Source organism: Brachycentrus maculatus, unplaced genomic scaffold (genome assembly GCF_059751285.1).
Source record: "Brachycentrus maculatus isolate JH-2025_06_01 unplaced genomic scaffold, ASM5975128v1 h1tg000218l, whole genome shotgun sequence".
Classification (NCBI taxonomy): domain Eukaryota; kingdom Metazoa; phylum Arthropoda; class Insecta; order Trichoptera; family Brachycentridae; genus Brachycentrus; species Brachycentrus maculatus.
In genome coordinates, this window is record NW_028280969.1 from 903,948 (window position 1) to 927,500 (window position 23,553).

The 23,553-nt window shown below is 30.1% G+C and overlaps 1 protein-coding gene across 1 annotated transcript in view; it reads right to left on the minus strand.

Annotated features, from left to right (window-relative positions):
* Positions 1-6,908: 6,908 nt before the first annotated feature.
* Positions 6,909-23,553, minus strand: part of LOC148306950 (uncharacterized) — a 55,974-nt gene continuing 39,329 nt past the window's right edge. Inside the window, exons 2-4 of the mRNA XM_088264177.1 lie at positions 20,485-20,721; positions 12,848-12,958; positions 6,909-8,624 (exon numbers count right to left, since the gene is read on the minus strand). Coding sequence (XP_088120303.1) covers positions 8,392-8,624; positions 12,848-12,958; positions 20,485-20,721 — 581 coding nt within the window. The 3' untranslated portion in view covers positions 6,909-8,391. The remainder of the gene's footprint in view (positions 8,625-12,847; positions 12,959-20,484; positions 20,722-23,553) is intronic.

Consider the following 23,553-nt stretch of genomic DNA (forward strand, 5'->3'; position numbering starts at 1 on the left):
GATATAAATATTGTAATTAATTGTTTTATTAAAATTAAACACTTGAATAAACAACTTTAAAGAGTTTTATTTTTATTTATGACTAGTTTCGAAAACGACCGATGTTTTCATCTTCTGGTACAAATTAAAACTATGTTCTAATTATGTTTAAATTTGTACCAGAAGATGAAAACATCTGTCGTTTTCGAAACTAGTCGTAAATATAAATAAAACTCTTTAAAGTGGTTTATTCAAGTGTTAAATTTTAATAAAATAATCATGTCATTCCACAAAGTTAATGCCGAATCAATAAATAATATAATTAATTGTTCATTTTAAAAAATTCTGATGAACAAGCACAATCTGCCCTTTTATTTCAAACAGTTGGATGTGATAAAAAACATTGAACAGTATCCCCGGTATTTTTTTGTTTGATTGGAAGATATGGCTTCGTAGCAATACATCCGTCAATGAACATATTATCTGTACAAGAAGTAATAAATAACAATATTAAAATTAATATCAGTGTTGCACGTTGTTTAAATATAAATCTTCGAATTACGAAATTCAAGAAAGTCTATACTTAATTTTTTGTTCGTTTTTGAAAACCTTTCTATACAGTCTATAAAACACAATAGAACTTATTAGTTCACAAATCACGAATCCGTCTCCATTTTTTTCCGTTCTTTATGGAATTATAGACCATTGCAATAACACACTTGATGAACTAGAAATTAGGCCCGAGAATGTGAATCGTGCTCTGCTGTGATGACTCGACAACACTCACTAAACCTTTCTCAGTCAAAAAATGATGAAAATTTAACAAATATACTTTTTTAAATGGGAGTTGAATATATTATTTACCATGCTTATTATGTACAAGGTTTATAGATCAGTAAGTGGATTTTAGTTTCTTCTTACTAAAAAAATGCTGTTTTATTTTATTATTTGTAAGGAACAGGAAAAACAGGATAATCTAGTGTGGGTCAATCGGGAACTTCTCAACATTTGTTCACTGCTAGGGGGAAACCACCGAAAACTCTCCTGAGGAAGTTGGACTGTTGACTGTCGTCAATAGACCTTCCGTGCCACTAGAAGAGGATTCGGCGTTTTGTGTCCTCGCTTGGGTTTTGGTACCAATGTCCTTCACTATTTTTATCAAGTATGATTCCACCTCTCGTGACAAGTTTCTTGTGAACTATCACGGATCCGAGGTCGGATAGGTCCTCCCTCAGGCTCCTGCAACGCGCTTCAGTTTTAGTCTTTAGTCTTTGAAAGTTAAAGGGGGCAAAGGAGCAACAGGTAAGGGACATCTTGAGGTATCTCATCATTACACGAATAATTGCTATCGATCTCGGAGAGCTTTAATGATGCAGGTAGTTCATGAACCCACAGTGACTTGTGAGGATTTGAATAAGCCAAGTTTCTACAGTCTCCTGAAATCAAAAGCATGAAAAATGGTCGATAAGAACATTTTGGTCAAGTATTAAATTAAAAAATCAATAATATTCGGATGTTAAATTATCGCTTATGAATTCATTATAAAAGGTATTTCAAGGGTTTAAAACAGTGTGCAAGAATGTTTTAAGGGAGTACAGGTGTACCTTAATACAATTTTTATCTAGAAGCTTAATGTTCTTTTATGTCACGCTTTTCTACTCCTTGAAGAAAAACCATGAAATATCACAATACTGTGAATGTATAGTCATAACTCTGTATTCAACTCTCTGCTAAAGTATTTAATGATAGTAGTTTCTGATTCTCCTACTAAAAGTAAGTCCATATTTTCTTGTTAAAGCTGGGTTTATTCAGAATTCGATTCGAGATTCGTTTAAATTTAAAGTTTTTTTTTTTAATAATCCTTGTTTTTTTCGTAAAATATTTTTTGATATATTGAAATGGATAAATATTTCATTTCAGCAGAGAGTCGCGAAATATTGTTTTATGATAAGCGAAAATTCAGCTTCGAATTACTTAATACGATAATGCAATTATTTAACATGATGCCAATTAATTACTGCAATAATTTTTGCAACAATTTAGAACGATTTCTTTGTGCTCATTTCGCATATATAAAAATATATAAAAGGAAACCATTTTCACTTCCGAAATCTTCTTGAAATATAAACTAACTTACAATATATTATTCTTTTATACATACACACACACACATTTCATCTGAAATTTGAATACTGAATAAAGTGAATTTATATCTGTAAGTAAACATACCATCATGATCATAGATCGATCTAAGAAGTTTGGTGATCTCGGGAACTCGCTCGAAGGTTTAGAGATAATAAACGAGTTCCAGTTCCTTGGATCTCAAATCAGCAATGAAGGAACTTGTGAAGGAGAGATTAGACGTCGTATCGCCATCGCCAAAAGTGCCATGTCTAAGCTAGGCAAAATCCGGAAAAACCGGGGTGTGAGTAACAACACCAAGATGAAGCTTGTCAGGAGCTTGGTCCACTCCATTTTTCTCTATGCTACTGAAACATGGACCATAAAAGCAGCAGAAAGTAGAAAAATTGATGCCTTCAAAATGTGGTGTTGGAGGCGCATGCTCTGAATTCCATGGACAGCTAGACGCACCAATGAGTCCATTCGCCAGGAACTACGCTTGGATGGCTTGACTCTGGCCAATATCTGTACCCGACGGATTCTCCAGTTCTTTGGACACGTTGCGCGTGGTAACGAGGATAGCCTGGAACTAGTTGTGATCGGTAGCCTGGAGGGAAAGAGAGGGAGAGGACGATCCCCACACGATGGACCGATCAAATTAAGGCAGCAGCAGGCACCTCAGTGGTTGGAGCGCTACGTGCAGCACATTCAAGGGATAACTGGAGAAGAGTCATTGCTTCTGCAAGGGTCACAACCCTCAGCAATGAGGAATACGACGGAGAAAAATCATACAATTAATGATAATACACATACGTAAAAAAAATTCATTAATGTCCTAGTTATATTTTTTAAGCTGTAATGCTTGTAAAACTTCAAAGCGTTCAAATATTTGTGTACCCATAATAATGGAAAAAACGAATTTATTTTAATACGAGATAAAATAAATACCAAATAATTTTCAATGTATCAAATTAAAGGAAATGACCAAGATGAAAATGAAAAAAATCTTTACATAAAAAATTTACTGAAATCATTAAATCGCTGTGCAATTTTAGTCTTCATTCCGCAACTCTAATATTATTATTTTTATGTTCATATTTCGTTCTGTAGATATGTTTTAAATAACATCAATTTAAAATGCCATTTCAAAACTCAAATTATTGCTTTTTATTCATTTAAAATAAAGGTATTTCAGTGCTTTGAAATAGTGCTCAAGAATGTTTTGAGCTGCAGTACAGGGTGAAGCTTAAAACATTTTTTATCTATTGTGGATTTTTTTCAATTAAACTTTTAAGATAAAACGTAAAACATAATGTATTAAACATAACATAGTGAAGTGACAGGATATAGGGGATAAAAACCATATTAATTTCAAGGAAGGGAGAACATTACAAATATCCTAATGAGGCAAAAATTCAACTCTCTGCCAGTAAATTTCTGATCTTTATATTAAAAATTAGGCCATATTTTCAACATGTTAAATCTGGATTTAGTCTGAATATCTATTCAATTTTGTTTTAAACTAAAAACTGAAACCTGATATTGACAGAATCGTTTTTTAATGTAATTTCAAACAGACGCCGGCGCCGCGCCGTGGCGTAGTTGGGTAGACGCTGAACAGCGAAACTGACGTCGCGGGTTCGATTCCCGCCAATTGCAAAATAAATTCAAGAAAGATATACTTTCAATTGGTCTGGGTATTTTTGATGTACTTTTCACATTTACTTTCCATATCCTTACTATTCTACCTGCAGACAAGCCTCTAAAAATAGAGGCTTTGCGAGTTATTCCTTCAAAAACATATAAAAATAAAAATAATGTTTAAAATAATAAAATCATTTTATTCTTCAGATACATTTTTTTAGGATCCTCGGATCTAATTTATTTGTTTATTAACAACAGTAAAAGGTATTTATTAGAGAAAGTGAATTTAGTACAAATAATTATTCTCAAATATTGACGTCAATTATTAATAGCTTGTTAGTTTAAAGCCACCGTATTCCTTAGTATGATATTCTAAGAAAGTCGCTTTATTTCAAGTAACTAATAAATACAATTTCCATTTTAATTTTACATGCCCTCTGGGAAGGCAGACATTGAAAAACAGCTTAACCTACTTACAATTCAATAAGACAGACGGATACTGCGTTTTCCCATGCGACCGCGTACGCCCCTCATTATCAAATACAATTTATCTCTCATTGTACATTTGGCATCATTCTACATACTAAGGATTCCTTTTTAAAGGTTTAGTTAATTCACACAGTAATCTAAACAGATAAAATTACTGTTTTTATTTAAATGGGTTTATTTCTTCAAATGAATATTTATACATAAATGAAATATTTTTATTGTGTCCAAATTTTCGTTCAGAAGTGCTGGAATTTCTCCACTTGTACATATGAAGATACTCATATGTACAAAACTCAGTTTTTTATCGATACCAACTTGGACGGAGAAGTCTATTTCAATCTTAATAGACATTTTTTTAATTAAAAAAATATGAATATTTGTCATTTTGTTATTTACAAATATATTTCAAATTCAAACTATTTCTGTAAACCTAAGCGGTTAATTTTTACAAAAAGGCATCAAATTGTGGTAGAGTGGGTTCCCAGAAATTCTGACTCAAGAGTCCGCGACACTTAGCACCACCCACAACCTAACACTTCTTCATCTATGTTGAGATATCAATAAAAGCCTTGATGTAAATAACTCTGAAATAATTCAATCATTTTTTAAAGAAAAATTTAACACTCAAAATATTGTAAATAAAGTAGTGTAAATAATTGTAATAATTTAAAATGATATTATATTTACAATCGTCTCCTTTATAAAATATTTCGAAAAAGAAAAATAATCACATATAACGTTGGTGACTGATTGTTAGCCCTGAAAAGAGACTTCTATATTACCACATCAAAAACATTTTTTCTCTATTGTAATATCAGTAAACATCGTTATGGTTTTGTATTTCAAAACCTATCACGATTTTTAAAAAATATTAATTATTACCGCACGTGTTTAAGGGTAAGAAAATTACCTATCTGCTTATTCCTTGTTTTACATCATTCGAAAAAATGCTAGCAGTAAATGGGTGCAAGTTTTTTTTTTATTAATATATATTTATCGTTTAAAAAATAAATTGATTTTGGCACATGGGAGGGTAACTATTATGGGAAATCAAAGAAAGATTTTTACACCAATTTTAAATGAAAAGCAGTAATATAAAAGAACAAAGAAAACAAAGTAATATAAAGGGGGCTGTACCCGTGATACGGAATCCACAACGTTATTATTGTATGTTCGTAGTAATTTTGAAATTTAAACGTATAATTAAGTCAATTTTTATAAATTGGAAATGAAATCTACAGAAATGATTTCATCGTGAATTGCGACTTATATCATTTCCGTTGTTTTTTTGCAAGATTTTTTTAATTACAGATAACATAACTTATATTTGTGCACAATTGTTATTCGGAATCTGACCTACGCACTAAATAGTGCATAGGGTGCTGCAATTGTTCGGTGTTATATTGATCGTCAATTCCACGAAGGCAGGGTGATTAGTTCTGCGATTCAATTACTAGTCTAGGCAATACTAAATAAATATTTCAGTGAAAAACCATATATATAATTTAATAATATCATGTTTATTTTGACCTTATCGGGAATCGAACCTTATGTAAGCAAGTCAAATATGCTAACTTAATTTTTAGTTTTGAGTCTAAGATGCTAAAATTAAAAATAGGCATCAAATCGTGGTAGGGTGGGGTCGAATCTGGAAACTCAGAGTCACGATATCAACCACGGGATAAAAATCTATTAGGACATTACAGGTAAAAAATTATCACATATTTGAGAATTATGGATTTAATTTTTATAGTAGGATTTAATTGTTTATAAAAAATAAACAGTGCACTATTTTTTGTTATGTTTAAAATAATCATAATTTTCTTTTCTTCATTTTATTATTATGTAGAAATGTAACAAATAAATAATCATATTATATATTTAACAACCTTTTTGAGCCATCTTTTGCGTGTTTCTTATATCAAATTCTATTGAAAAGGTTCTATCAGTAAATGTATACGGTGTATCACATCCTCCTGTCTAACAAGGTACGAGTTTACAGAATTCATCGGTAGGTGTCGCCTTGAAATTAAAAATAATTTCTGTTTTCTTTAAAAAAAGGTCATCCATGTAAACATTTTTTATTTGTAATTACGGTGTATATTTTAGGTAGTAAAAAAGATCTTTTTTCTGAAAAGGCTGACCGATAAAAACATAAAATAATGTGCATATCAGTGTGTTTAAACGTTATAATACCATATAATATTTATTATAAGCATACTTATCAAATCTTTGATTGTCCATTTCTTAAAATCTAGGATTGTCCATATAGGAGTTTTTTATATTGACATCAAAATAAATATGAATAAGAATGAAGAAGCCTGGAATAGGATTTTAAGGTTGTTATTGAATTTTAAAGTAGATGATTTTGATAATCGAGGACAGAAGAAAATAAAAGCTTTTAATACTTGTATTTAAATATTTTTCTAAATTTTAAATATGTGAATGACCAAAAATTTTTGCTAAATGTTTTGATATAAACGAAGGTATTAATAAGTTTATAATATAATTTATTACAAATGAGTAAATACGTTTATCAAAGTTAAAACATAGGTTTTAACATAGAAATAGTGCTACAACCATTTTTTTTTCATAAATAATAATTACACGTTTTCATTTATATTTTTTATTATTTTTAAATATAAATAGGCGCATACATACATACATATATTATAATGTATGGGTTATATTTATAAAACTAAAGCACGATCTATCACGTAGGTACTTATGAAACGTTTATCGTATCCTAAATAAAAGCAGAAGAGTAGTTGAAATTATTTAAAACTCCGTATTGGATTTTCACAACAACAAAAAAGTAAGATTTTTATTAATCACAAAATGTATGCCAATATCGCAAAACATTGATAAAAAATATTATTTTGGGTAAAATACGAATAATTTCAATTACACCATCATGTATTTTTAATCATACTTAATTTTTAACATACAAGTATGAATCACTAAAAAAGTGATGACCAAATTATCATAGATTTAATAAGAATAATTTAAAAAAAAAACAAGTATTTTTTAAAAGCTAAAAAGGACAATATTGACTGTAAACAGCTAAAGAGGGGTATGTGATAGATGTCTACTTTTTAAGAGAATGTTTCCATTTCGATGAATCTATGAATAAAGTTGGTTGCTTCAAATAAACTATTAAAATAAATAGCAGGGAAGATTGATTGCACTTGATTGCATTGATTGATATGTATTTTAACAAATAAATACAACTAACTAACGACTATCATATATAAAGAATTATGGCAATCAACCAAGGATTTTCAATTTTTTTCGTATGTTTTAAAATTAGGAATAAAAGTTTATGTAGATATTATCGATACACCATATATTACATAAAATATTAGCAATGTTTATTAACAATAATAATTCTGTAAGATACGTGAAATTAGGCAATCAATTAGAACAAGATTTAATCAATTAAAATAATAGTTCCTTAAAGTTCTATGTGTTTCAAAATTTACATCGTCTTATCAAATTATCTATGCAGGAAGATTTAAGAGTGTGAATTGTATAATTATTTTTATTCAACATAACTTGTTACTCACCTAACTAACCAACTCTCTACGTTTGGACAAATTTTACATAAGCTATGCAATTATTAAAATCGATTATACAGTTTTTAAAGCAATACATTCTGTGAAATAAGTACAAAAATAATAATAATCAAAAATGTCTCACTTTCAATGTCAAATTGGAAAAATCATATATTAGTTACGAGTTCTGAAATTAATACCACTCGAAAACATAAAGCAATAACCTATAATTTACAGAGAATATAAATAATTATAATTATAATTCTTTAGTTTTTACAAGATACGTTTTTTTGCAGCCAACAATATCTTTTTTCGTATTATTAAATGTATTTATTTCTTAGTTTTCAATGCATTCTGGTAACATTTTATGTACAATATTTGAAATGTAAATGTACTTTTCATTTTTCTTCTTTATTTAGATGTTTCAGTTAAATAAGTCTTTGAGACATTTATTGCATATTTTTACTCCATTATTGTTTAAAATCTTACTGTTTATATAATCATAACATCATGATGTTCGAAAATCAGAGGTGGATTTTTTTCTTATTAAAACTAATTTATTTAACGAAAATCATGAAGTCGAGGTATCCAAAAAAGGAGTGTTTTATTTCCTAGAGAATATATTTTCTAGGAGATCCTTGGTGATGTATCGATGGGGTTTGGTCGGCTCTACGGTTGGTCTCCTGTAGAGACGATCATTCAGGAAGTAAAGCTTCTCAGAGAGCTCACACCGGACATTGAACCACCAATCGCAGACAAACACAGACTGGGAGAATTGTGTGCCGTTCGGACACAGGAAGGTTGCTTGCCTGCCATCGATATCGCAGTAATGCCAACCTGAAAACAAAAGTTAATAAGTGAATATGAACAACACCAAAAAACACATTGTAGCGAGTTGCAGACGTATAAAATTGCTCTATGATTAATATATCATATCGCTCACTCCTTTCAACAACATCATAAATAGAAAATCGTAAATTTTCAGTTGTGCGTCTTTTCGGAATGCCCAGAAAATGTATGTCCCAGCAAAAGCGGCATATTTTTAACTCAATATTTACCTGCTATGTACAGGGCAGAAAGTTTTATTTTTGCATTTTGAAGAAAAGGTATTGTTTAATTATTTTTTTTTTAATAAACTAATTATTTTTCAAATGGAGAAAAAACATTCTGGTTTTACCTAAAAAGATCTGTTGCACAGTAAAAAGTTTAATGATTGGCTTGATTTTTATTTTTAATACATTGTTTTATATTTCTAAACTTTAAAAACGATCTCCTGAAAAATCAAGTTTTTTTTATGACGTTGTTGAAAGGAGTGAGCGATATAACATGATGTAAGTTGGTGTTTTTTTTCTATATTGTGATTTTTCTTTTTTTAGTAGGTTTTATTTCATATATATAAAAATATTAATATGAATGTTTGTACATTGTCATTGGCTTTGCCGTCTTGTACATGTAAATTTAAATAAATAAATAAATATAATTGTAGAAAAAATAATTGCGTTTGACGTTTGCAGGCTATTTTGACAGGTTTTGTTGTAGTTTTGGTTATATTTTAAGTACCTACCTAACAAAAAATTAATTGTGCTGTTTGTAGAAAATATAGAGCAATATACGTTAAAACAGATTACTAAAAATTATTGTCGGATAAAATAGTCTCAAAATATTGATCGTTCAAAGGCAGCAATAAACTTTTAATTTAGAATTGTTAGTTTTAAATTATTTCACATGTTAAGAATTCTTTCGCATTTCCCTTATATTATTTTAATATTCAATATAGTAAAAAATGTAATTAAACTTGAAATGTACATGGCTAAAAATCTAATCATGATTCAAAACACATTTTGACCTTAAAAATGGTTATAAATGGTTATTAATATAACTATTGGAACTATTTTTCTCACAATAAAAATTTCTTAATGGTGTAATGTATTTTAGGAAATCAATTGTTCAAGAAAAAACCTAATGTTTAACAATGGGTATGCGGTACAATAAAGAAAAATATGGTTCATTTAGATTTTAAAAAATTAAAAGATTAATTGATTTCTAACAAATTAAAAATTAAAAAATCAATTAACCTTCGAAATTGTAATAAGCAATAGTCATGACTAAGATTCTTTACTTTGTGTGAAAAATAAAAACGAATCGCGTGGGTAGTAGAAAAAAAACTTTTAAATGTCTTATATAGAAATTTTTGTATGTGTGTGTATATTTCATGTAAAATACTAAAAAAATAAATTTACAAACAATATTATATCAATTATTTACAAAATTTAATTATTTTTTAACAGCATTTTGATACTGATATGGCGTAAATTAATGCGTATATTATAACTTGAAAAGATTCCCAGCAAAAAGGAGCCATATTGAATGGAAGCCGAATAGGACTTCCAATTCGAATAGAAAATCGTTCATTTTAAAATAAAGAGGCCATTTGTTGCGAATTTGAGAACACAATTTACGACCACTCTCAAACAAAGGCCAAGGACTCAAGGATTATAAATACAATTCTTAGCAGTACCAGAGCTTAGAGTAAGTTTTTTCCTACACTTTACGATATTTTGTGGCATTCGTTCAATTCTAAAGAAAACAGATTTACATAATCAGCGACCTAGCTTCATTCACACGGTCAACCTTTACCTACATACGTTCAGCCAGATCAATACAACAATGTGTATATACCTAAACGATAACTTTATTATTTCATAAATATATATATATATATATATATATATATATATATATATATATATATATATATATATATATATATATATATATATATATATATATATATATATATATATATATATATATATTATATATATATATATATATATATATATATATATATATATATATATATATATATATATATATATATATATATATATATATATATATATATATATATATATATATATATATATATATATATATATATATATATATATATATATATATATATATATATATGTATATATATATATATATATATATATATATATATATATATATATATATATATATATATATATATATATATATATATATATATAAATATATAATATAGGTTTTTGAAATAATGTTTATACTAATTTTGCAAGTATAAAATACTGTAATATAATCCAGTAACGTGCAATTCACGTTGATCTTATATCTAAGAGTGCATGAAGTGATAGGCATACATTCTTACATTAATCTTATTCAGATAAGTTCACCCACATGTCATGTTTATTTTACATTCAAAGTCTGTATGACCTTCTAATTGATATAACATTTACAGTTCAGTTTTGGTAGGATGGCCACACGTTTGTAAAGAAATCTATTGATTTAAATCAGGATAATCTCTACAATAATATGAAATATCTGAATTGTATATGTGCCGCAAATATCTTTGCGACTTAACCGAGGACATGGGCAGTTCGACGTATGAAAAGCTGAAGGTTTGGCAAAATATACCGGAATGGCGAAGGAGGTGTTATTTGTTACTGCAGACCAATCCACAAGATTGTGACAAAAGAAGAAGATATTTATTTCGAAAATAACCAGGGTCACCAGTTGCAAACTGCATAGTATTACAAAATACAATACATCGTATCGCATACAGGAGAAAGACACCAAGTGCATTTTTTACAAAAACGTGATCATTGACTATTTGATATCTTACTAGCTTAATATTGCCATGAAAAAATCCCAAAGGATTTTAAACTTGGAAGTATAATATATTGACTTGTTAAAAATGACTAACTGCATTGATGTTTATTTTCTTTCCAAGTAAAAGTGGCACTCCTGAACATTTTACGTTTTGTTATTTGGTCACTTTCTCCTGTGCTACTATGATATGTATCTCAGCTCTAAAGAAAAACCAAAAAAAGTTACAATATTGGATCGAATGTCCAATTTCTACCATTTTTTTATTTCACATTTGATCTCATACCTTTCGCATGGTCATCGTCATTATTTGTATTGTATTATACTATATAAACACGTATTGGTTATGTGGATTTTTTTGGTTATATTATAGCAATATACATAAATGAATTCAATACTTGGCATAAACGAGTAAAATTGTTGAATGCTGGTTTAATCTCTATATTTTTTGTAGTATTTTTCTATAATTATTGTAATATTTTACTATAATGGCTCCTAAACAGGTACTAGAAATATTACTCAATATTTACCGACAATAAACACTTTACAAAAATGTTTTAATGGCTTGAAACCCACATGGCAATAAAATATTACTTACATCATAAATATTTTTTATTCATTCCACATTAAAACTGAAATGTAAAAACGACTGACTTCGAAAAAATAACAAATAATTATTATATATTCGACTTTTCAACATAGATGAAGAAGAACTTCATGTCGTGTTTTCTTATGATTATTTAGTCTTATGAGTATTGTTAGATTACCTACACATTATTTCGCAGAAACTCTTGCGTTAGAGCAGTAATCAGCAAACTTAATAGCCAAAGAGCATATTACAACGATTAAAAATTTTCTTGAGAGCCCAAATGTGTGTGCAATTCTAATACACCTTTATTTTATTTTGACATCTCAACAAAGATGAAGAGGAATACGGAATTCTAGGTATTTACAGGGCTTATGACCTGTCATAGACTGATTAAGTGATACGTGTACACACGTGTAATATTCACCATTCTAACCATGATTGACAACACTACTAAAATTTTTGGTCACCCCCTTTTTTTCTGCCTACCTCTGCGTCAAAACGGCGTGTTATTTAGTCATCTTCTTTTTCTTTTTAGTAAGGACTGTGTCCTGTAATTCTTGGAGTCCGCTCCTGGGAGGTGGAAGACCAGCTGTCTTCCAACGTTTAGGTGGTCTTCCTTGGGGTCTGTTACCTCTTATACTGCTGTCTGCTGCTATCCTCACCACTCGATCCGAACTTGCTCTTCCTACATGATTTCTCCAGAAACGTCTTCTCTTCCCCATCGCACAAAATCTTCGACATCGCCGATTTTTCTTATTTCAGAGTTTCTAACTCTGTGTTATTTAGTGAGTTAGTTAAATATAAAGTATCAAATTGGTACCTTGACATCTCGTCTCAGGATCAGCAAAGAAGCCAGGATAGGGCTGCTCGTCACAGTAGAAATTAGTGTAAGGAACCTCTCCCAAGATAGGATAATCAGTTCCCGGTCGTCCTGTAATTGAGAGAATATAATTTGACTTAATTAAATAACCTTATAAGGCGGAAATGGGAGGGAAAACCAAAATATAGGCCAAATTTTTATTTATCATTATTTTAAATGTGTCATAATTTACGTTAAATGTTAAAATAGATAAAAAAAATCAAAAATATGTATTGTTAAAAAAACTCCATCGACAAGACACAAGGTGGTTTGGTGGGTCTCTGAGAAAAAAAATGTTGAGTGGTTATATACTAATATTACTTACATTTTTGTAAATAAATAAATAAGTCAAAATGGCTAGCCACAAAGTAAATGCTTTAAATATTAATAATATTGAGAATATTAACTAAATATATTTGAATTCATAAATGTATGCATGTATTATGTTTTTTAAAAATAAATTAAATGAAAGAATATAATAAAAAAAATAATAAACCCTTGTCCGCACCCCAATGGTGCATAGGGCACTGTGTCATATAAACGCAGTGTTATCTTGATCGTTTACACATGAAGGAAAGGTGATTAGCCCTCCACTTCAGGTACCAGTCCATGGTAATATTGAATAAATATAATAAAATAAAAGAAGAAGAAAAAGTCTCAAATAATCTTCGCAGGTTAATAATTATTTTAAATATATTTTATTAACGTGTTGAAACTACTCGAACTAGATATTAGAGAAATCCGGGTTAAGAAATAAAAAATGATTTAAAGCGTATAAAATTCACAACATTTATTGCGATCATATATTTTATTTGAACACATTGAGTAAGCTGCTCTGTCGACATAATTGATGTTCATTTTGATTATCAAGTGGTTTATTTGCCTTCAACAACGTTTTTTTTTATTCTAATGCTCAGAGTAATTTGTAAATTCTAGTTAATAAATAATTTATCTCTCAAGTTTATAAAAGAAAAAAAACGCTTTAAGTAATACAAAATGGATATTACTATATTATTATGGTATCTCAAACGAATATACCACCGTTCACGATTAAACAGGAAGGCAAATTTAATGAAAGGAAGAGTAGGGAATAGTATTATAAGGTCGTTCATACTTGGTGAATAATAATATAATTTTATCATTCTTATGTGTGTGCAAATACTTGTTCACATATCTGGATAATTTCCAATTAAAGGAGTTATTTTTCATGTTATAAAGTTTCGTAATTGGTTCATATATCATACATAGAACTTCCAAGAATTTGAGTAGTATGGTTGTCAATAATGGGTAGAATTGGTGAATGTTACACGTGTGTAAAGTGATCACTTAAACCAGCCGATGGCCGTCAGCCCCGTAAATGCCCAGACTTCCATATTCTTCTTAGTCTTTGGTGAGATGTCAAAAAATAATATGACTTTTTAAGTTTATTGAATATTTAATTAAGATAATCTTTCAATAATGTATTAATTAATACATAGAAATAAACGACGACTAAATAGCTTTTTTCCATTGTTAGCATTCCAGCATATTGAATTCAACTTGAAATCCTGAAATAACTGCTGCCAATAATTCACATATGAAAGAAAGTGTCAATTATACGATATATTATATCCGAGTATATGAATTCGAAAATTTTAGTAAAGTGGTAGGCAATCATGGGTATAATGGTGAATGTTACACGTGTGTAACGTGATCGCTTAAACTAGCCTATGACAGTTCTGTAAAAATCCAGACTTCCATAATCTTATTCACACATCTGTTGAGATCTCCGTTTATTTTATTTGTGCAGTAATTGGGTTTCGTCCTTACAGGTATCATTAGACTGGTGGGATGCTTCATTTGGTATTTAAATCTCAACAGATGAAGAACAATATGAATATGTGGACATTTACTGGGCTCAAGACCAGCCATAGGCTTATTTAAGTGATCACTTTATTTATACGTGTAATATTCGTCATTCTACCTATGATTGACAAACCATACTTGTACTTTCGAAAATCATATTTACACTTTCGTGTTTCGTTGATATCTTTTATTAAAATAAAAAATAAATAAATACTAGCAGAAACCTTCATAAAATGTGTGTATTTAAAATATTTAATAAATATTCTTAATAAATACCTTACCTAACCCTTATCCGCACCCGATGGTGCATAGGGCACTGCATCGTATAGAAGCAGTGTTATCTTAATCACTAAAAACATGATGAGCCTTCTGCTTCAGTTACCAGTCCTGGATCATATTAAAATAAATAATAAATACTGAAAACTCACTAATATTTATTTTGACACTCTCGGGAATCGAACCCGGGACCTCCAGCATTGTAGCGTAGCGTGCTTATAATAAATATAATAACTGTTAAATAAATTAAATAAAAAAATATTTTATTACTTTTGTCTTTGATTATTTTTTTTCTTTAAATATTTTAAAACCATCTCAGTTGGAGTAAGACTATTTCTCTAATACATTGCTCAAATGAAAATTTACTTAATACGTAAATGCAAAATGTTATGAAAAATATTGATATTTCATGTAAACAGTAATCAAATACCGCATACTTATACATGAGTGTAAAAAACATATACATACACAATGACTTATACAAGCATGATCAGATCTCGTCCTCTTCTTACTGTAACCTCGCGTGACCGGAGTGAGTTTTTGACTACGCTAAGTCCTTGGAATATACAATAAGAAGGCGCGTTTCGGTATTGTGGAAATGTATATGTAATGTGAATACACACGTATTACATGAATCAGGGATGGCCAAAGCGTCGACCCCGTTACCATTCTTAGTCGCCCGTCTGTCTGATTTTTAAACACTACTGAGTAATGAAAAGCTTTTTAAAAATATGGAATACCATATTTCTAGAGCTTCCTCTGATACAGGTTTTTCACTTCAAATTTGACATTTTACAAACCAAATTAAGCGCCTTACAATTCAAAATGGATGTTTATCAAATGAAACTGGACGTTTTACTTGACGAATTTGATGTTTTATTACACTTAAGAAGCGGATGTTTACAATAAAATAATAATCATATGTCAAAAAATGTATTTACTGTGAAATACGAGTATATTCACATTTATAACATCCCAATATAAAAATACTGAAGAAGAATGTGCTGAGTAAAGCAAACTAAAGAAGAAATCATAGGCTGGTTAAGTGAACGCTTTACACGCGTTCAACATTCTTTCTTTAAAGAAAGAGAAAAAATTGTGTTTTTATTATTTTCATAAATATTTCAAATTGCGGTAGAAGGTTTCGAACCGAGAAACTCTGACTTAAGAGTCCACGACACTAACCACGGGACCACAACCCGATCATTGTAACCATGACAACCATTGACAACCACACTACTCAAATTTTTGAACTCCTACATATATCATTAATCTCATGACACTGTACATGTGATGTATACACTATGGTTGGACGAGGAAAGCTTTTATTTAGCGGAGACCCATTTTTTTTAAACCCAGATTTGTGAACAATCATTTGGACACACAAAAATGTTGTGAAACATATTCCTTTATTGATTTCCATTCTCATGTAAAAGTTGAAAGTAAAAAGTAGTGCAAAGTTAGTAAAAAGGAATTTGAAATAATTTTATTCATCCTGTATCCGTAATAACTTTTCAATAACTTAGCTCGTGATATACAATTATATTTTGTAATACTATAATGTAATAAATAATAATAAATAACATTCTAAAAATTCTAAAAACTCATCTTTAAAGTTATTCAAAGATTGCTTTGAAATTTTTAAGTAACGTTTCTTTTTAATACTAACACAGTTGTTTATTTATATGCAGTTTTTTTTTTATATTAAAAGAAATTAATTTTGAAAGAAGAAATAATTATTATCTCTTATCAAGATATCTTGATACTGAATTTGTATTTTCAATGCATTTTTTTTTTTTTTTTTTACTTTAAATGACATTGACAACTTCAAACCTAATATTTTAACAGACCGTCGCTTATTATTAAAAAAAAAAAACAAATCTGCAGTAGAGAAGAAAAGTTTGGCCACCCCTGTTATATGATTTTGTGGTTTTATGTGTGATGTATAATAATCACGTGTGTGTTGTTTGAAATGAGTTATTTAGATTTATCCGGGGTTGAAGGTTGTGTCTTGTCTCATGAGTTTTGATATGTAAACATATATTTATTTGCTAATTTAACTCACATATACGCCCACATGCTTTTTACAAGAATAAGCTACACGAAATATAGAATTTAGCGTCAGTAATAAAGTCATGGATATGTGTAACTATAAATGTTAAAAATAAATAACATTCATAAAGCATTGAGTAAGGGATTTTTTTAAAGACTGCTGTGGTTCGGTCGAGTTGATAGAATTACATGTATGTACCATTACAAAACGCACCAATTAAATATTTAATTTAAAAAAAGATTCAACAAAATTCAGCTATTCCTAATGAAAAGATAAACAAAGAAAGATGTATAATTGATTCAAATTTTTATTTTTTTATTTATTTAAAATTTAATTAATTTTTACAATAAACATGTTTACACCTAACAATCTATACAAAAGGAATTTTGACTTGAGTCTGAAAGCCTTTTAAGGATGAAGAGATTTCTTTTTGAATTTAAGTTTAAGTTTGTAAAACCACTATTTCTTATTATGATTAAAATTTATCTAGATTTTAAAAATGGATATATGTCACAGTGACTGCTGAATGAATGAATGAAACAAAGAGATTTGTTCTAAAGTTCGAAAGAAGTTATGATTTCATTGTTTGTTTTGTTTATTTTTTTCTTGAGTGCTTATTTTATCTATACCCGGTTACGCGTGATATGGCTCAGTGAGGTTAAATAAAAAGAAAGCACACAATTCTTATAATATAACAAATTATGTTTAATTCTTAATCCTTGCGAAGCAATGTAAATATTGCAAATCTTAAACCAATAATACAGTCAAACACATTGACAATGAAAAGTGACAGAAAATGTCAAGAAGGAGGATGTCCGTCATAAGCAAGTCACAGGTTAAAAAAATGTGGACATAAAAACAGACACGTATTGGAATGCAATAAAAATTTAAAGCAATCACTTAATTATTTTAAGAGATTCGAGGTTTTGAATAAGCTCAAATTTACTTTTTTATTTATAAAGATTTATATGTTCGATTCATTAGACTGCTCACTTTCAGTAAAAAATTCTTCTAAATGCATATATGCTAAAGAAATAAATAAAATCAAATAATAAATTAGTTTTTAATCAAAGTATATTTTACATATCTCCTATCCTACGCAGTTAAATAGAAGATATAAAAATACAATGAAGATTATGTTGAACAGCATAAGAAAATCCACAAATAAATCTTAGAATTAGCATATTTAATTTAATTTAAATGAATTCAAAGGCCAAATGTCGCATTCCGTATGAATCTTGAATCTGTGATTTACCAGCGGAGATCTCAAGCAAAAAATACTTTTTTTAGATCATTCTTGGAACATCTTTACCTAGAAATCTTGAATTAGCATACTGGTTTTCTTGCTATTGAATCATAAGTTTAGTCATGGTCTTACCTAAAATCAAAACTAAGTTGCTATTTTAGTATAAAAAATTCAGTACAAAAGTTAAACTTTGATATTAGTAATGTTAGTAAATAACCACTCACCGACTACTTCTGTCTACCGGTTTCGAGACGTACCCGTCTCTTCGTCAGGACATACACTACAATTTAACAATCATGCGAACAACACTACACCACACCCACTTAGTACTATTCACATACACTATCACTACACATGCAAAACATGCAGAGCGAGTTGTTAGTCCCACCATGCTTTTGGGAAACTAAATAATAAAGTAAAAAATGTAATATAAATATACGCAGGTTGGAAACTATATTAGGATTCAAAGAGAAGGGGGTAGGTTCTGGGAAGTGGGAGGAGTTGAGTTAGGAGCTGATCGGTTCAATGTTACGTCGAATAAAGGGCTGTATGGAAAATTTATTTGGTTATTTATCAATTGGATGTTATTTTTAATGGATTTTCTAATGTGAAACATTTCCATATTATTTAATTTTAACCCTTTATCATTTGTGTGTAGTATTTTTACCCCTGTTTCTTTATTAAATTCGTGATTGGACTCTATCAAATCTTCTTCTAACCCTTATCCGTACCCAGTGGTGCATAAAGCATTGCATCACATAAAAACAGTGTAATCATCATCGTTTACACATGAAATAAAGGTGATCAGTCCTGCGCTTCAGGTAATATGAATGAAATAAATATTAGAGTAAAAATCACATATTTATTTATTTATTTATTCACAAAAACGCCCAGAGGGCTTTTGCAAGTAAAAATTTAAGTAACAATAAAAATACATATTTGGGAATTATACCCGGGTTCTCTAGTACGGTTGTCGAGCGTGCTGACCATTACACCATGGAGGCGGACAAAATTCAGTTAGGCCTATATAGATGTAAAATTAAAAACAATAATTTTTGTGTTGTTATCTCAATTTTGATGGCGTTCGGAATAAAACATTGTTAAATTATAATATTTTATTTAAATATATGTACTCATTATACAATGTTTATATTCAAATATCTATTTGGCTCAGCGGCATCAGTTAACATGGCGAAATATATTTTTTTTTTATTTATAAAATACAATTTCATACTATTTCTGTGAGCCTGAGCGGCTCATTATTAGAAATATATATTAAATTGTAGTAGAGTGGGCTCGAACCGAGAAACTCTAACTCAAGAGTCCGCGACACTAACCACGTTACCACAAAAAGACGCTTATTTTCATCTAATGATGTAGTTTCTTTATTTTTAAAGTGCCTATGTAATACATCATTTAATAATTTTCTCTTCCGCTTCATTATCAGAAGTTATCCAAATTCAGGACAAATTTGATGTATTCTTGCTGTTCGTGTATGGATGACATTTTTGTGAGCACCATCGTCACACCAAGCAGTGAAACAATGGCTGTTTGGTTAACCCACGTTTTTATTCATCGAGAGAACAATCCCGGTCGATTATATGTTGTGAACAAATGAGGTTTTTCCTGTCTGTGATTAATTCCAACTGAAGAAAAAAGTGAAAACTATTTACATAATATATCCATTTTAGTTTTTTTTGTTAATAATATTTATTAGTTGCCTAAGATTAAGAAATTCTCCTTGCCTATTATGTACAAGGATTTATAGCATATTCATAGTTCAGTATTTATCTTTAAAATGACACTACTCATATTCTTGGAAGTTCTATATAAATGATCCAATTTCGACACATTGTGCTTGAATCATTAGAATTTTCACTAGAGACATTTATTGGTGAGATGAAGAAGCTCACTTAAACCAGCCTATGACGGTCGTAAGCTCCGTAAATGTCCAGACTTACATATTTTTCTTCATGTGTGTTGAGATCTCAAAAAAATAACTCCTGTAATTGGATATAATCCAGATTTGTGAATAAGTTTTTGGACACACTTAAAATGTTGTGAGGAAAATTTGTATCCATGAGCATTATGTCTCCCTCTATTTCTCTAAATGCCCAGACTTCGATAATCTTCTTCATCTATGTTGAGATGTCAAAAAAAAAAAAAAATTTTTCTTACCTGGAATAGATTTCCCCAGTTCAAGATATTCCAGGACTGATGGGCTGAGGAACGAAGGAGGCGCTTGCTCTACAGCAGAGAAGTCATCTCCCTCCCCCGCTCCCTTCGCTTCTTCGTCTTTGTCGTGCCTGACTCCTTCCCGCGCCCCATAGTCCAGCCTCTGCGGAGGGTCTCTGGGGGGGAGGGGGGCGGCGGGGGCGCGGGGACGTTTCCTGCTTACCCCCTCTTCAGCACCATCTGAAAAGAGTCAACAAATAAAAGAGACAATAAATAAAAGAGTCAATAAATAAAAGAGTCAAAAATAAAAGAGTCAATAAATAAAAGAGTCAATATGAAAATAAGAATAAAAAAAGGGTTATTGGGTATTTTCAGTAATGAAAAACGTCGATATAGTGTAATAGTTACTGCATTTGGTTACCGTGCTAGATATTGCAAGGGGCTGAAAATAAATATAAGGGCATTTGCGCAAAATCATGAGCAAGATGGTTCCAAAGACAGGCGCCGTAGTAGACGCTCGACTGTTGTGTAGAAACTGGCGTCGCGGGTTCGATTCCCGCCAAGTGTAAAATAAATTCAAGAAATATTTATTTTTAATTGGTTTGGGTGTTTTAGATGTGTTTTTTTACATTTACCATGCCTAACCTACCTGCAGAGCTAAGCCTCTAGAAGAAGTAGAGACTTCGCAGATTCTTCCTTTAAAAATAAAAATAAATTAAGTATAAATATAACATCCAAAATTTAAGTAGTGTTGTTGTCAACCATAGGTAGAATGATAAATGTTACACATGTAAAAAGTAATCATGTAAAGCAGTCTATGACAGGTCGTAAGCCCTGTCAGAAATAAATCAATAAAAGAAATATGCAGATTCCCAAACTTATATTTATCTAGGTCGAGATATTAATATAAATTTGAGTATTTTTTACTCCATTATTCATTTAAAATTATTTTATAGTATACGAGTGTGTAGCGTAGAACTGATTACCTGGCCTTCATTTGAATAACCATTAAATTATTATTTATCAATTTGATACAGTGCCCTAAGCATCATGCGGATAAGATCAAAATCAGTATGATTAAATTATTTCAAATCTCAAGGTTATTGAGAATTTTACCATATGAAACACTTTTCAGCTTACATACTAACCGCACCTTGAAAAAATCCTATTTTACATTGTACGATTTGTAAAAAGGCAATGATCTAAATTTTGTTTATTTGCTTTTTAGCAGACATTGATCAAACAATGCCTTATAACTAGAGGTCAAAAATATTTGTCATTGTATGCAATACATGTATTCTACATATAATAATTAAAATTAAATTTCTTCGTGTTCACACAGTTCAGTTACTATGTATGTATCTACCATAGAAATGGATGAAATTTCTTAAATTAAAGAAATTTTTTGCTGCATTTTCCAACCCGATATAGAAACTTTGTGTTACTTGTCTGATGCCCACTTGCAAAGCAAAGGTTCAGAAACTAACATTTTACTAGATAGTTGTATCCAGCTACGCGTTCCATGGTTCAGTCTAGGTAAAAGGAAATGATGTTTTGAATATTGAAAGTATTAACTTTGTGGATCATATTGATATATTATTTCGAGAAATAAAAATACTTTGTGTTCTGATCCACTCACATATTTATTAACCAACTAGTTTCGGCAACAACCTGTTGCCCTCTTCAGGGTTTCATTTACTACTAAATGAAACCCTGAAGAGGGCAACAGGTTGTTGCCGAAACTAGTTGGTTAATAAATATGTGAGTGGATCAGAACACAAAGTATTTTTATTTCTCGAAATAATATAAAAGGAAATGAATCAAAACGGAAAGCACATTTTCTTAATATATTTAATTTCACAATGCTTGTCCATATACATTATTTTAGTACATTTCAAGAAGCGCGCTGTCTTCCATGAGCAATGTTTAAAAGTAGAGCGTATAGCTGGTACATTTAAAAACACCAAATAAAAAATTAGTATTTCACGAAATTGCATCAATAATAAATCACTACACGTTGAATAACGATGGTACATTATTAGTAATATACACGCTGAATATTCAGTTTTCTTTTTGTCAAAATTTGTTGCAAAATATTTTAATTTAAATTATCTCTAATGATCGCATATGATTTATTTTCATATAAGCACTGTTTTTTGTTGAGTCACTTGTGAAAATATCAAGAAGTATCCATTATTCTACAGATATTTAGATTCTATACTATGTAAAGCGTCATTGGTTGCGAAACATTGAATTTCACATTCATTTAATAAAATTATCGCCGCATTCACTTCTTATAACGGTCCCATTAATGATCTCTATTGATATGCTCGACATAGTTGTTTTTAGAAGGTCTTGAGTCTAGCGAGTCTCTTTATTAAACCTTTCCCGTATCGAACATTCAAAAATGATACGTGATCCAAAGCGGGGAACCAAAAGACCCCGGTTCATATTTGTATGGAAATCGTAGTACGCAGATCGTAACTCGCCGCCAGCTGAGTCACAGATTCCACATCCTTTCCAGCGCGTAGCCGATCGCCGACTAAGCGAGAGCGAGTCGATCGAAATCGGAGTTGTCTAATCGTCTAACTCTCTCCTTGTGGTTATACCACATTCATTATACAATTACCGGCACAATAGAAGACGTGGACACGGAGTACGCAGTGTGTGCTCGAATTATTAAGTCCAAAATGGGCATGTTCAGAAATATGCGCACACATATATAGCCTCACATGGTGAAGACGAAATACCCGACCGCGTGTTGGGAGTTATTATTATTGGTGAAAGAAATAACGTGTTGGTAGACAGACAAAAAAATAAGGTCCTGATACATAAGTACGTAGAAGTCGCGGTACCGACTGATTTTGTTTATCATCAAAAAAACATTTAACGATTTAAAATTATTAAATAAAAAACTTATTAAAAAAAAAATAAACATCGCACTGTACGGCCAACCCCATGGTAGACGACTCTCAAGCAGACCATCAAAGAAATGGATCGATAGCTGGGAATCGACACGCAGGAGGCTAATCCCTCTTAAAAATAGGCCACAAGGCCTACACAAAGAAAAAG